We start from the raw sequence: 12,533 nt of genomic DNA, 5'->3' as shown, positions 1-12,533 counted from the left end.
CTGGTGTCTTCCAATCAAGTCTGCAGGGTTCCTGTCACAGTTATGGTGGCTATATTCTGGCTGGTAGAGCAGGAAATGCCACAGATTGTGCACATAGGCAAACCTGGGAGGCAGCCAGAACTTGATTTTTGAAAATGATAGTCAGCAATAAGGCAGTCTCTAGCTTTTGCAGTGCCCAAGACAAGGATAGTACACAGGGTTTCCCTGTGATTAATACCAATTGTTCTGGCCTTGTGGGAACCAGAATAATCTCATTTGCTGAGCTGCAGCCCAGGCTTCCATAAGCACAAGGTCCTGGGTGACTCCCCACCCATTTGGCAGCCTAGACAACAAAGACCCTTTGCGTTTCTGTTTCGCTTTACTCCCACCTAGTATGATGCATGCAGGCCTGAAGATCCAGTTGTAAAGACAAAGGAAGTAACACTCTATTGCTGCCTTGTTAACGAAGAAACTCTTGGTTCTGGTTCTCACTGAGGTAATCAACCTTTGTCAAGACTGTACCATTTCAGGTCGAGATTCACGTGACTGAAAGCCTTCCATAAGAACCATTTCCTCCACTTAGAAAGGTAGCATGCCAGGGGGAAAGTTCTTGCTTCCCTGCCATGATAGTCTGCTATGGATAGGACTTTTTCTTCCTATAGAGGAATATTTAGTCATGTGAAGTTCTGCCTGAGGCCTGAAGATACAGCCCTGACACAAGTTGACCACCTTGGTGAGAATGAGGTCTTAGGGACTGCATACTGCAGACTTGCATAACCTGTAATCCAGCAAGCTGAAAGCAGTCTTATCAGGCTAAAAAACCTTCCTCTTTTTAGTGTCTTTCTGGAACTCTAAAAATGGGGTGGGTGGATTGCGAAGCCCCGAACAGGACCCAGCATGTAGATGGCAAGCTGAATTCAGCTTGGTCACAAGCTGTGCAGGCCCATAGGAACATAGGCAACTGCCTTCTAGCAAGTATGACCATTGGCCCATCTAGCCCAGTATTGTCTACACGGACTGGCAGCAGCTTCTCCGAGGTTGCAGGTAGTAGTCTCTCTCAGCCCTGTCCGGGAGATGCCAGGGAGGGAACTTGGAAGCTTCTGCATGCAAACAGGCAGATGCTCTTCCCAGAACAGCCCCATCCCTTAAAAGGAATATCTTACAATGCTCACACATGTAGTCTCCCATTCAAATGCAAACGAGGGAGGACCCTGCTTAGCAGAGGGGGCATTTCAAGCTTGCTACTTAAGTGGCGCAGCGGGGAAATGCTTGACTAACAAGCAGAAGATTGCCGGTTCAAACCCCCACTGGTACTATATCGGGCAGCAGCGATATAGGAAGATGCTAAAAGGCATCATCTCATACTGCGCAGGAGGAGGCAATGGTCAACCCCTCCTCTATTCTACCAAAGGAAACCACAGGGCTCTGTGGTAGCCAGGAGTCGAAATCGACTTGACGGCACACTTTACCTTACCATAAGACCAGCTCTCTCTCTAGTGGGCAAGGTAAGTTGATTCAAAGCACAAATATGAATAACCAGAGATGCAGGACCCAAATGTGTACTGTGAAATATTTTTAGCTCCTTTTAAAGTATGCAGTGTGATTTGCCTTCTTTTTACTGATTCTCACTACACTCCTGTGAAGCAAATCACTTTTGCTCCTCTTGTGAAAGATTGGTCACAAAGTCACCAGATAATCACTTGTTTGGTGCTGAGATGCACTTGGCATAAGCAATAGCAGGTGGGGAATGGGTGGGTGGGTGGGAGTTCTGATGGGTCCTGCTGATGGGTCAGTTGCTCACCCCTGATTAGTCCCAAAGTAAGTCTAGTTGTCTAGTTTTGCATATTGTGGCAATGAGTTCCACAGGTCAGGAAAGTCCTTTTAGAGGGGAATATTCTTCTCTTTGTCTTTCAAAACCTGTTAGCCTTGTGTGGAATAATAAAACAGGACATTACTTTTTTCTTCTTCCCAGGATTCTTTGGAGAAAGCCAGTATAAGTTTGTAGGATAGTTGTGCCCTTGTTGAAGATTTCCAGTAATCTGTATACAGTGTGTATAGTTTGCTTTTTGATTCTAGCAGTTATAGCCAAAGGCCAACACTCTGCTTAATGCTGCGCTTGGACAAGGACATTGCACTAGCTACTTGCACTGCCTGGAGTTTACATTCCATACTAGTGTTGTGCTAGCACAAGCATGTTTATGCAATCTGTGACATACATCAGGGCTGTTCCCACAATCCTCAATAGGTAGGAGATGCATCCTACCCAAGTTCAGGAGCTGTACATGCTCCAGTTTTCCGATTGTCTGTGAGTTAAAAGCAAGGTAGGAGGGGGAGGAAGTGATCGTCTGCTAACCAGCTGCTGGGTCGGAGGCGTTTTTGTCCTACCTCGTTAAAGACCTGGGCACAGTTGCTGGGTAGGACAGAGCCCTCCGACCCAGAGCATATGATCGTCTTAGCAGACGATCACTTCCTTCCCCTCCTATCTTGCTTTTTATTCACAGACCATCAGAAAACTGGAGCGTGCACAGCTCCCGAACTTGGATAGGACTTAGAATTGTGTGAACCAGCCTACTATATATCTTCAAAGAAACTTTTGTGCAGTAGTGCCCTTGTACAAATCCCTGTGCTACCCAGTTGTCATGCACAAGTGCAACTTTGCTTGTTGGCACAAGCACAGTATTAGTCAGGATTCTGGCTGAGGTCTGCAACTACCCTTCTTTGTGTGGAAAAAAATTAATTTCCAATTTTCCCCCCAAAGTGAAAACTAGAACAAGAGGAATGCCAAGATATATTTAAATAGCTATTATGAATGGGAAGACCCATTGCTCCTATCTAAACTACATGGGGGTGTGCGATATTCCCCACCTTACGATGGGGCTGTTATGTTATGGTTATTCACTTTGCATTGTACAAACGTACAGGTGTGCCTACACATAGGAACATAGACAGCTGCCTCATACTGAGTTAGACCCTTGGTCCATCTAGCCCTGTATGGTCTACACAGACTGGCAGCGGCTTCTCCAAGGTTACAGGCAGGAGTCTCTCTCAGCCCTGTCTTGGAGATGCTGCCAGGGAGGGAACTTGGAACCCTCTGCGCTTCCCAGAGTGGCCTCATGCCCTAAGGGGAATAACTTGCAGTGATCACACATGTAGTCTCCCATTCAAATGCAACCAGGATGGACCCTGCTTAGCAAAGGGGACAATTCATGCTTGCTACCACAAGAGCAGATCACCTCCTCTTTTGAATGACTGTATATGCATTTATTTTTAGAGGTAATGCAAGGACTGGATTCCTCAAATGTAGGGATGTGCATTGAATGGGTTCCGTGCACTCCTGGGAGGGCAGGGGAGTCACTTTAAGGGGGAGGGAAGACACTGCCTACCTGTTTGGCACTCCTAGAATGGAGCGCTGAGCAGTTCTGTGCACAACCCTACTCAAATGTAGAGCACAGATTGTGTGCACTGTTTTGTGTGTGTTGAACATATTATGTGAGTACCATGTACAAATTACAAGGTGTACATATTAACAGTTGTGTACCCTGTACATAGATTATACATGCATTGGAATGTAATATGTGAAAACAGCGGGAAGGGTGTGTGAGAACCTTCCTTATGAGGCTATGCTACAGCAGCTGGAAAGGAGGTGACTAAGCAGCTTGGAAAAGAAGTGACTAAGGGAAGACATGATCAAGGTGTATAAAATTATGCATGGAGTGGTGAGGGTGGACAGAGAAATTTCTCTCTCACACACACAACACTACAACCAGGGGTCATCCCATGGAACTGAAGGTCAGGAAATTTAGGACCAACAAGAGGAAGTACCTTTTCACACAGCGTGTAATCTATGGAATTATTTGCCATGCAGTGTGGTGATGGCCACCAGTTTGGATGGCTTTAAAAGGGGCTTAAGACAAATTCATGGAGGAGAGGTCTATCAATGGCTACTAGTCTAGTGGCTATGTGGCACCTCCAGCCTCAGAGGAAGGTTCTCTCTGAATGCCAGTTGTCGGGCAATGACAGCAAGAGAGAGGGCATGCATATACCTCTTGCCTGTGGGCTCCCCAGAGGCATCTGGTGGGCCACTCTGTGAAACAGGATGCTGGACTAGAGAGGCCTTGGGCCTGAGCCAGCAGGGCTGTTCTTATGTGAGGCCAAGTGGTTCAGCCTACAGCTTTAGAGCTAAGCTGAAAATAATTGATTTAAATCCTGCCAGGACAAGTGTACAGTATTTTACACAAGAGTGAAATAATCAACAGAAGAAACCCCACATAGGAGCAACTAGCTATTATTTATTTGTTACATTTTTAGACCAAAGGTTCTGGGCAGTGCACAACAATGTTACACAATGATGCTGCAAGGAAGGATTATTGTGGATCTGGACAGAAACAGGCCATCTGACACTATTTCAAGCAAGGGAGGTGACAAAAGATGAGACAGGCTGGATATTTATATTTGGGTATATTTTTAGCAAAGGGAGCAATGAGTGAGAAGATAGATAACCATCATCCCTCTCCCCAGATGAAATGCTGTGGTATGTTTTTAGATACATGCAGCCCTACCCTGTGCATGTGTGTTTGAAAGTAAGTCCCACTGAATTCAAGGGGTGACTGCTCACAAGCAAGTGTGCACAGGAGTGCAGCCATAGACTCAAAAGTAGAGCAATTCCAATTTGCCCCTTGAGCATATGGCGGTATGATGCAGAAATGCAGCCACATTAAATATCAGGTTAAGCATGCTGCTGTTAATGGCCTGAGGAAGGAATGGAAACTTTTTGCATTACAGAGTTTAAAAACACATACAACAAAGGCTAAATAAATGTGCCCAACTTAAATTTGCGAGTGGAGCAACTCTCTATCAGTAAATACATTGGTCATGTAGCATGTCCTCTCTCAGTTAATGGCAGTGGCTGGATTATTCAAGGGGTGCTTTCCAGGCTTGTAATTCTGTGGGACTGACCTCTCTTCTTCAGGGCTTATCCTCCACATAAATCCTTCCAGATGTCTTGGGGAGCAAAGGTGTGTAATGAGGTTACTGTTGTTGTTTCTTGTAGTTTTTCTCCAGATCTTGCCTTGGATTCTCCTGGCACTGACCACTTTGTCATCATAGCCCAGCTGAAGGAAGAAGTGGCTACTCTAAAGAAAATGCTGCACCAGAAGGATCAGATGATACTGGAGAAGGAGAAGAAGGTCACTTCTTTTTATTTTAGAAATGTATACCCCACCTTTCCTCATAAAATCAGCCCAAGGCAGCTAGCAAAACAATGAGGTCATTTACCCAATCAAAAACTGTGTTCTGTCCGGGTTTGGGAGCTGTGTATGCTCCCAATTTTCGGTTGTGTGGAAGCAAGATAGGAAGAGAACCTGGGTAGCTTTTCTTCCCACCTTGCTTCCACACCACCGAAAATTGGGAGCATACACAGCTCCCAAACTCAGACAGAACACAGTTTTTGATTGTGTTAATGACCTCAATATCAAATAACTCATTTTGAAAATTAAACCATGAGGGGCTTGGGCTAGTGTGAGGTGGGCTCTGGCTCCAGTTTTAAGCTGAATATAGAGAAGTCAGTGAAGCATTTCATCATCTTCTCAAGGGCAATGTTGTACCTACCTGAACATGATGGATTTTTACAAGGATATCTTGAGTTGTATATGCATTCAGTGCAAAAGAATGTAAATGTTTTTACTTTCCTCTGGGCCCAATCAATTTTGTTTGTTTTTCAGATAACTGAACTCAAGGCTGATCTGCAGTACCAAGAATCCCAGATGAGGGTGAAAATGAACCAAATGGAGAAGACTCACAAGGAAGTCACAGAACAATTACAGGTGACTTTTATTTCCCTTGAAAGTAAGCGTTCACAAGATTAACTGGACAATGATGTACATTGGACCAGTTTAACATGCCTTCGTATGGTTAGATCTTAGAATATTCTTCTGATGTCCCTAAATGTTTGCTTGTCACATTTGGATTCCTTATGTCATCTCTTATGACTTCTGATCAGACCTACACAACTTTGGCCCTCCAGATGTTTTGGGACTACAACGCCCATAAACCTCAGCCACCATGGCCAATAGCCAGGCATGACGGGAATTGTAGTCCAACATCTGCAGCAAGACCAAAGTTGTGCAGCCCTAGAGGTCACATAGATATTTACTCATTATGTGGGCTGTGACACATTAATAAAGAAGTCAGATCTGTTGCCTGATATTCAGATCTGCCAGGGAAGGTAGGTTCTGTGCTAAAGATGGGAAATGCAACCATAAGACATGGCCCCTCGGTTTTGGAATGAGAGCTTTCCTCTCTCAGGGTCTTCAAAAAGTATTTGAAGTGTAATTTGGTCATACGAATGGGTTCCCATGAATGGGTCTTTACCACCACATTGTGCACCCATTTTTTCCAGACACTCTTCAAGGACATCCTCATGTAGAGTGTGTTACAGTAGTCTCATCGGGAAGTAACCATTGTGTGCATGTAACTTATCTCAATCCCAGGTTTCTGTAAGTGGCTTCTGTTCCCTTCCAACCAGTTAAGACCCACCTGTTATCACTATTTGTTTTCCACTGCACTTTCCCAGCACATCAAGTCTCTTCAAGCCTTATCTCCCACTTCCAGCCTGCTCTGGTCCCCCACTCAGACACAGTCATCTGTACATGTGGGCCTTTAGTCCAGAGGCAGGCCTGGGGTTTTTGGCGTTCTAGGCAAAGTTTCTTTGGCGCCCTCCCACCCCAGGCAAGAACTGCAGAGCCCAAGCTTTAACTTGAGCTGTGCAGGCTGCTCATTCACCAGGACAGGAGAGAGAGCAAAGCAAGGTAAGGTTAGCTCTTTCTCCCCCCCTGCTACCAGGGAGGAGAGCGAATGGGCACATCCAGTAAGTCAGACATGTCAGTGGTTGCTTGGAGAGGGAAAGGGAGGCATGTTGTGCCCCCCAGGTGATTGCCTTGGTTAGCCCAGTGCAGTGGTCCCAACCAGGGTTCCTCCAGATGTTACTGAACTACAATTCCCAGCACTCCCAGCCATAATACATTGTAGCTGGGGATGCTGGGAGTTGTAGTTCAGCAACATCTGGAGGAACCTGGTTGGGAACCACTGGCCTAGTGGATGGCTGCATCTGCTTTAGGTTCACAAGGAGTACCCGAGTTGCATTTCTCTAAAATGAAACACTCTTTGTTGCCACTTGATGGAACGGTGATGCTTGGGCAGAAGACCTGCAGGCTGTGTGAGGCACAGAACTCTGCCTCGGTTTCATTGTTGGCTTTTAAGCAAACCCTTAGGGTTGCAAAGGTTTTTGAAAATGTGTGGGTGTTGTCTGCTGAAATCTCAGGAAGCAGAGAAGGTGACTGAATAAGCTATGTGGTGATTAGGGGCAGGGCTTCAGTGTCCTGTCACTGACAAGAAGCAACATCAGAATAAGGCATGTAAAAATAATTAAAACTAGCCTCACCTGCGCAGAGCATCTGCGCGCTAGTACTTGATTGCTCCCCTCACCCCAGAGCCCCCTTCACCTGAGAGATCTCTCCACCCTCATCTGAGCTCCACTCCTGCTCCTCCTCCATCCCTTTATTCCATCCCCCTTGCCCCTCTTGGTCGCAGATGCAGTGTGGCTGGTGCCTATTGGCAGGTTGCAGCCCCCTATCCCCATAGACCTCCCCGCCCGAGCTACGCTCCTGCTCCTCCCCACAGGAGCAGCAGAAGCAGTGGTTGACTGAGCCCTTCCTCGCTGCTGCCATGGCCACTTGCTCAGGCCCAGGCCTGTCCTTGCCTGCCTGCCTCTGCCAATGGCCTCAGTAATAGCAGCAAATAGCAGCAATGGTTGACTGGGCCCTCCTTTGCTGCCGCCACCATGGCCACCCGTTCCCCTCAGGCCGCTGACAGGCTCGGGCCCATCCCTCGCCCTTTCTCTCATCCCCTCCCTTCTTTTTCTCTCTTTCTCTTTTTCTCTCTCCCTCCCTGAGTTAACAGCTCTTGTTCATCTTATTTCCTCATCTAATTCACACAACGGCAGCCTCCTACTCCTGAAGGGGCTCTTTCCTCCCTCACAACTCCTCTCTTTGCAAACCCCTGACCACTGTCTATTTATATATAGATAGATTCCTCTCCTCTACAATGAAGAACATCTTCTGACCAGTAACAGTTGCATTCCAACTGACCTTAACCATCACAGGCTCCTCCTCCCTATCTGCATATGGAATCCCCACTGCCCAATCACCATGGTGCCACAGGCTCCTCTTCTCTTTTTAGTGCAAAGGATGCACTGCCCTTGCATATATTTTCTTCTCCAAATTCATGGTTCTACACAATTGGCAGCAGTTACCCTAGTAACGCCAGTCCAGTGCACTGAAATACACATTTTCTGGTTTTTCAACAGGCCAAGAACAGAGAGCTCCTGAAACAAGCTGCAGCTTTATCCAAGGGCAAAAAGCCAGAGAAGTCAGGAACGATAACCTCCCCTTAAGCACAACATGGGAACTCCTCCCACGCTAAGGAGTCTCTCTCTTTTGGAACCCAAGGTTCTGCGGAATCTTTCCAGAACCTCACTTTGATATTGCTATGGATGCAATGGAAATCTCTCTGTGTGGCCATTCGGTAGCATGCTTGAGTGTTGGGTTTTAATATCTAGTTCTCCTGTCATCAAACAGTGATGAGGTTGGTTGTGGGGCACGTTTTCCACTACCAGCATCTTTCAGACCCTTGAACAAACACTGTCAATGTAGAGATTTTCTTATTCAGTTTGATCATTGCTGTCATCCAATTTGTAAGGAAACAGAGACTATGGAATAGGATGCCTTGCAATTTCAGTTGCTTTATCTTTTTCCATGTATATCGAAATGGAAGCCAATTTTAATGTTCTATTTTCATTTAGCATTTTAAAGGGAAGCATTTAACTTGGCTTATTTATAGAGTGTTTGCATATTGCACCAATATACATATTGTACCAATATGCAAAGTACTTTGAGATTATTTCTGAAATGTTTCTCTTGAGTTTGGGTTGGTTGGTTGGTTGGTTTTAATCAAGTAGCAACCATCTGTCTGGGTTTCAAGAGGTGTAAGGGTCTTTTGGCAAAATAATGGGGAACATTCATTGCAACGAAGGTGGTTCACTACTTTGGGATTTTACTTATCTTGAGTTGCATCATGCTAATTTATATGACATTGCTTTTTTGTTTTAGAATAGTGCGAGGCTTGCAGGTTCTGTCTCTGATCAAGATTTAGCTGCTTTTTCTCCTGTCCTTTCACTCTGTATTAGGAGGTGGAGGAGGAGATGAGTCTTTGGATGGAATGTGGGGTGAGGCCCCTCCCAAGGAACTTAGTGTAACCTCAATAGCAACAAGGCACCACCATGCACATGTTCTAGAGAGCCGAGCAGAGAACAGTAGCAGTACAAAAAGTCATTTGGGGGACCTCTGAGTGAAGATGGACGTTCTCTGACAGTGACCATGGCTTCGCAGGAAACGGAGGCTTTCAGGAGCTCCAGTAAGGTCACGGAGAAACTAAACTCCTAACCCCTGTTTTTATTAGCGGAGAGACATGAGATGAACTCTGCAGGTGTTTGGGCCCTGCCCTGAAGGCATCTCTTGGGAAATGCAGGTTTTCAAATGTAGCTGAGAACTTGGTAAGTAAGTGTCTGGCCGGGTTACTCCCTTTTGCAGAGTCTAGTCTAAAGAGATGGCTCAGAAGGAAAGTCTCTGCTGCAGACACACACACCTAACACAGCAATCCGAAAGGAGAAATTTGGCCTTTTTATAAGGTGAGGGATGTTAGCTGCAGCTAGGTTTATACATACACACACATTTCTTCAATAGCACTTTGAAGACCTACAAGCCTTGAACGTGGAAGAAAGGATATTGAATTGAATGCTCTGCTGTGGGTTATTTATTTGTGTTTTGTTTTTGCTCTCCCCACCCCCCACCCCCGCTTTATTTTCCTGGAGAGGAAAATTTTCCTCCATGTTTAAAAAATGTTGCACTTGGGAGGAGTGTAACAGCAGAAACCTACTTTTTATACTTAAAACATTTTTAGGGAAAACTGATTCGTAGACACTTTAAAATAGGTGGGAATGGTTTTAAAGACAAGGACAATGATCTTTCTGTAAATAGTGTCTTTTTTTCTCAATTGTGACAACTTGATCATGAATTTAAGTGGGTGATTTATAGTAACACTGTTTTTTCTTTCTATGTTTGTAACATTGGCGATCTTAAAGAGATGCATTGATTTGTATAAAACAAATGTAAAAAGGTGTGTTTTTGGGGGAGGGGGCAGAATATTTCAATGGCTTCGCATTTTGATATTTTGTCTATGCCTTTCTTGGTCAAGTCAACGAAGAGAACCCATATTTTCTCTTGACTTGGGCCCGATCAGGCACAGGCCTTTGGCGTGAAGCACAAAGAGCTTTTGGTGCTACTGTGGAATCTGATGTACGTAGGGGAATTAAACAGTATTTTCTGTAATTAAGTTTCCTTGTTTTATTTTAAAGAAAGACATTTGCTTGCTGAAATGTTTGTCCCAGGGATACCAAATAGGCATGGGGAAGAGAGCTGATCTTATAGTAACAAACATGAATTGTGTCTCTTGCTAAGTGAGGTCCACCCTAGTTTGCATTTGGATGGGTGACTACATGTGGGTGCTATCTGCTGTAAGATATTTCCCTTCGGGGATGGGGCCATAGCTTAGTGGTAGAGCATCTGCTTTGCATGCCGAAAGTCCCAGGACCACTCCCTGGCAGGATATCCAGGTAGGGCTGGGAGAGACTCCTTAGAGAAGCTGCTGCCAGTCAGTGTAGACAATACTGAGCTAGATGGACCAATGCTTGGACTCATCATAAGGCAGCTTCCCATGTTGCTAGGTGATACGGATCCTTTTCCTTTGTGAGAGTATTTAATGTCTATTAAATATATATGGGAACATTGCTTTCTAAAACAAGTGAGGGAATGAACAATGGTTTTCTGTGAGGGAGCAAAGGATCCTAGACTCCCCTGACTTTGAAAACTCCACTTACTCTTATTATCATTCCCAAACTGCAAGATGGCAACCTGCATCTCCTCACCACATCCACCTGATACCGTTTAGTTAAAGAAGCTGCCTGAGTCTATTGTGCTGTTTCCCTACCTTCTTTCATTGGCTGTCACTTGTGAAGTGAGGCAACTGAGTATGATCACATTGTGCTTTGTCTTTAGCAAAATGCTACCAGGAAGATGTGGGAGGAAAGGTGAGTGGGTGGTAGCCTATACTGTGTTGCTTGGACCTCATTTTGTACATTGATTCAGGATTCACAAGAGTACTTCCTAACTTTGTTCTTCCTCAGAAGCCAGAGAAGAGTTATTGGGACAAATATCAGAAAGTTGCGAGCAAACTTTAGAGTTCTCCAGAATTCCTCTTCAGGCTTGATGTTAAGCAAAATGTGGGGTGGAGAATAGACCAAGTTGGGCATGAGCTGGTCTTGTGGTAGCAAGCATGAATTGTCCCCTTTGCTAAGCAGGGTCCACCCTGGTTTGCATTTGAATGGGAGACTACATGTGAGCACTGTAAGATATTCCCCTTAGGGAATGGGGCCGCTTGGGGAAGAATGCTTGCATGCAGAAGGTTCCAAGTTCCCTCCATGGCATCTCCAAGATAGGGCTGAGAGAGAATCCTGCCTGCAACCTTGGAGAAGCCACTGCCAGTCTGTGTAGAAGACCATACTGAGCTAGGTGAACCAATGGTCTGCCTCAGTATATAGCAGCTTTCTATGTTCCTATGGTGGAAATAAGGTTTGTCATGAAGTTTGCCTCGCCTTTCGTGAAGTGAGGTTAAGTGGTCCCTCACCACCACCACCCTCACAGCTGCTCTTCAGGACTGATCTGACCCTTGCAAGCTTGCAAGGAGTCTGTAGCCAGCTTCACTTCTAAAATGAACAGAGACTGTCATTCACAAAAAACATGTACATGTGTCTGTATGCACACACAACATAATGTCTGAATAGGCCTCCACTCTTTGCACAATCCACCCATTTATATCCAGGTATTCCCTTCTAGAAAATGTTGCCACTTAATCTTGGGGGGGGGGATGCTAAAATTAACATTTAGAGGGGAAAGGCACTCTAAGCCCATAGGACAGAATGGAAATACATATTAGAAAAGCAAAATGCAGTCACTTGTATTTGAACTGATTTTTTAAATTTAAAAGCAGTGCATAAATAATTAAAAGAGCTGAGAAAGAGGTTCAAAAGGGTGCATCACCTTCAAGTAAAGAAGCCTCATCATAGGAACCTAGAAAGCTGCCATATACCGTTTCAGACCCTCGTTTCGTCTATCAGGGATGTCTTTTGGCAGCGACTCTCTCCAAGCCAAGGTTTCAGTCACACATCTTTAAAAAGAAGCTCGTGGCACCTTCCAAGTCCAGCACGACAGATCTATTTTGCCATACGTTTAGTGCGCATTAATACTTTGAGGCACAACGTCAGGATCATGTTTTAAGAGACGATGGGGAGCGCATTGATTCCAATCAATGGCCACGGCTGCCCCTAGGCGTACACGAAGAACCACCCCCGTGTGTGAGCCTGGAGTTCTCTCCCCAGCGTATTG

General features: G+C 45.3%; 1 protein-coding gene and 1 long non-coding RNA gene across 3 annotated transcripts in view; one reads left to right on the top strand and one right to left on the bottom strand.

The window, feature by feature from the left end:
- Positions 1-10,421, top strand: part of FAM76A (family with sequence similarity 76 member A) — a 26,098-nt gene extending 15,677 nt beyond the window's left edge. For both annotated transcript variants that reach the window (XM_053267247.1, XM_053267246.1), the window contains 3 exons: positions 5,030-5,165; positions 5,700-5,801; positions 8,342-10,421. In XM_053267247.1, the coding sequence (XP_053123222.1) occupies positions 5,030-5,165; positions 5,700-5,801; positions 8,342-8,428 (325 nt within the window). In that variant the 3' untranslated portion in view covers positions 8,429-10,421. The remainder of the gene's footprint in view (positions 1-5,029; positions 5,166-5,699; positions 5,802-8,341) is intronic.
- Positions 4,249-12,533, bottom strand: LOC128332666 (uncharacterized). Its single transcript, XR_008310714.1, has 2 exons — positions 12,189-12,533; positions 4,249-5,147 (listed from the first exon to the last, which is right to left on the bottom strand). It is a non-coding gene; the product is annotated as an uncharacterized LOC128332666 (long non-coding RNA).

This window comes from Hemicordylus capensis, chromosome 7 (assembly GCF_027244095.1).
Source record: "Hemicordylus capensis ecotype Gifberg chromosome 7, rHemCap1.1.pri, whole genome shotgun sequence".
Classification (NCBI taxonomy): domain Eukaryota; kingdom Metazoa; phylum Chordata; class Lepidosauria; order Squamata; family Cordylidae; genus Hemicordylus; species Hemicordylus capensis.
The sequence above is the reverse complement of the archived record's forward strand: the minus strand, read 5'-3'. Positions and strand labels throughout refer to the sequence as shown.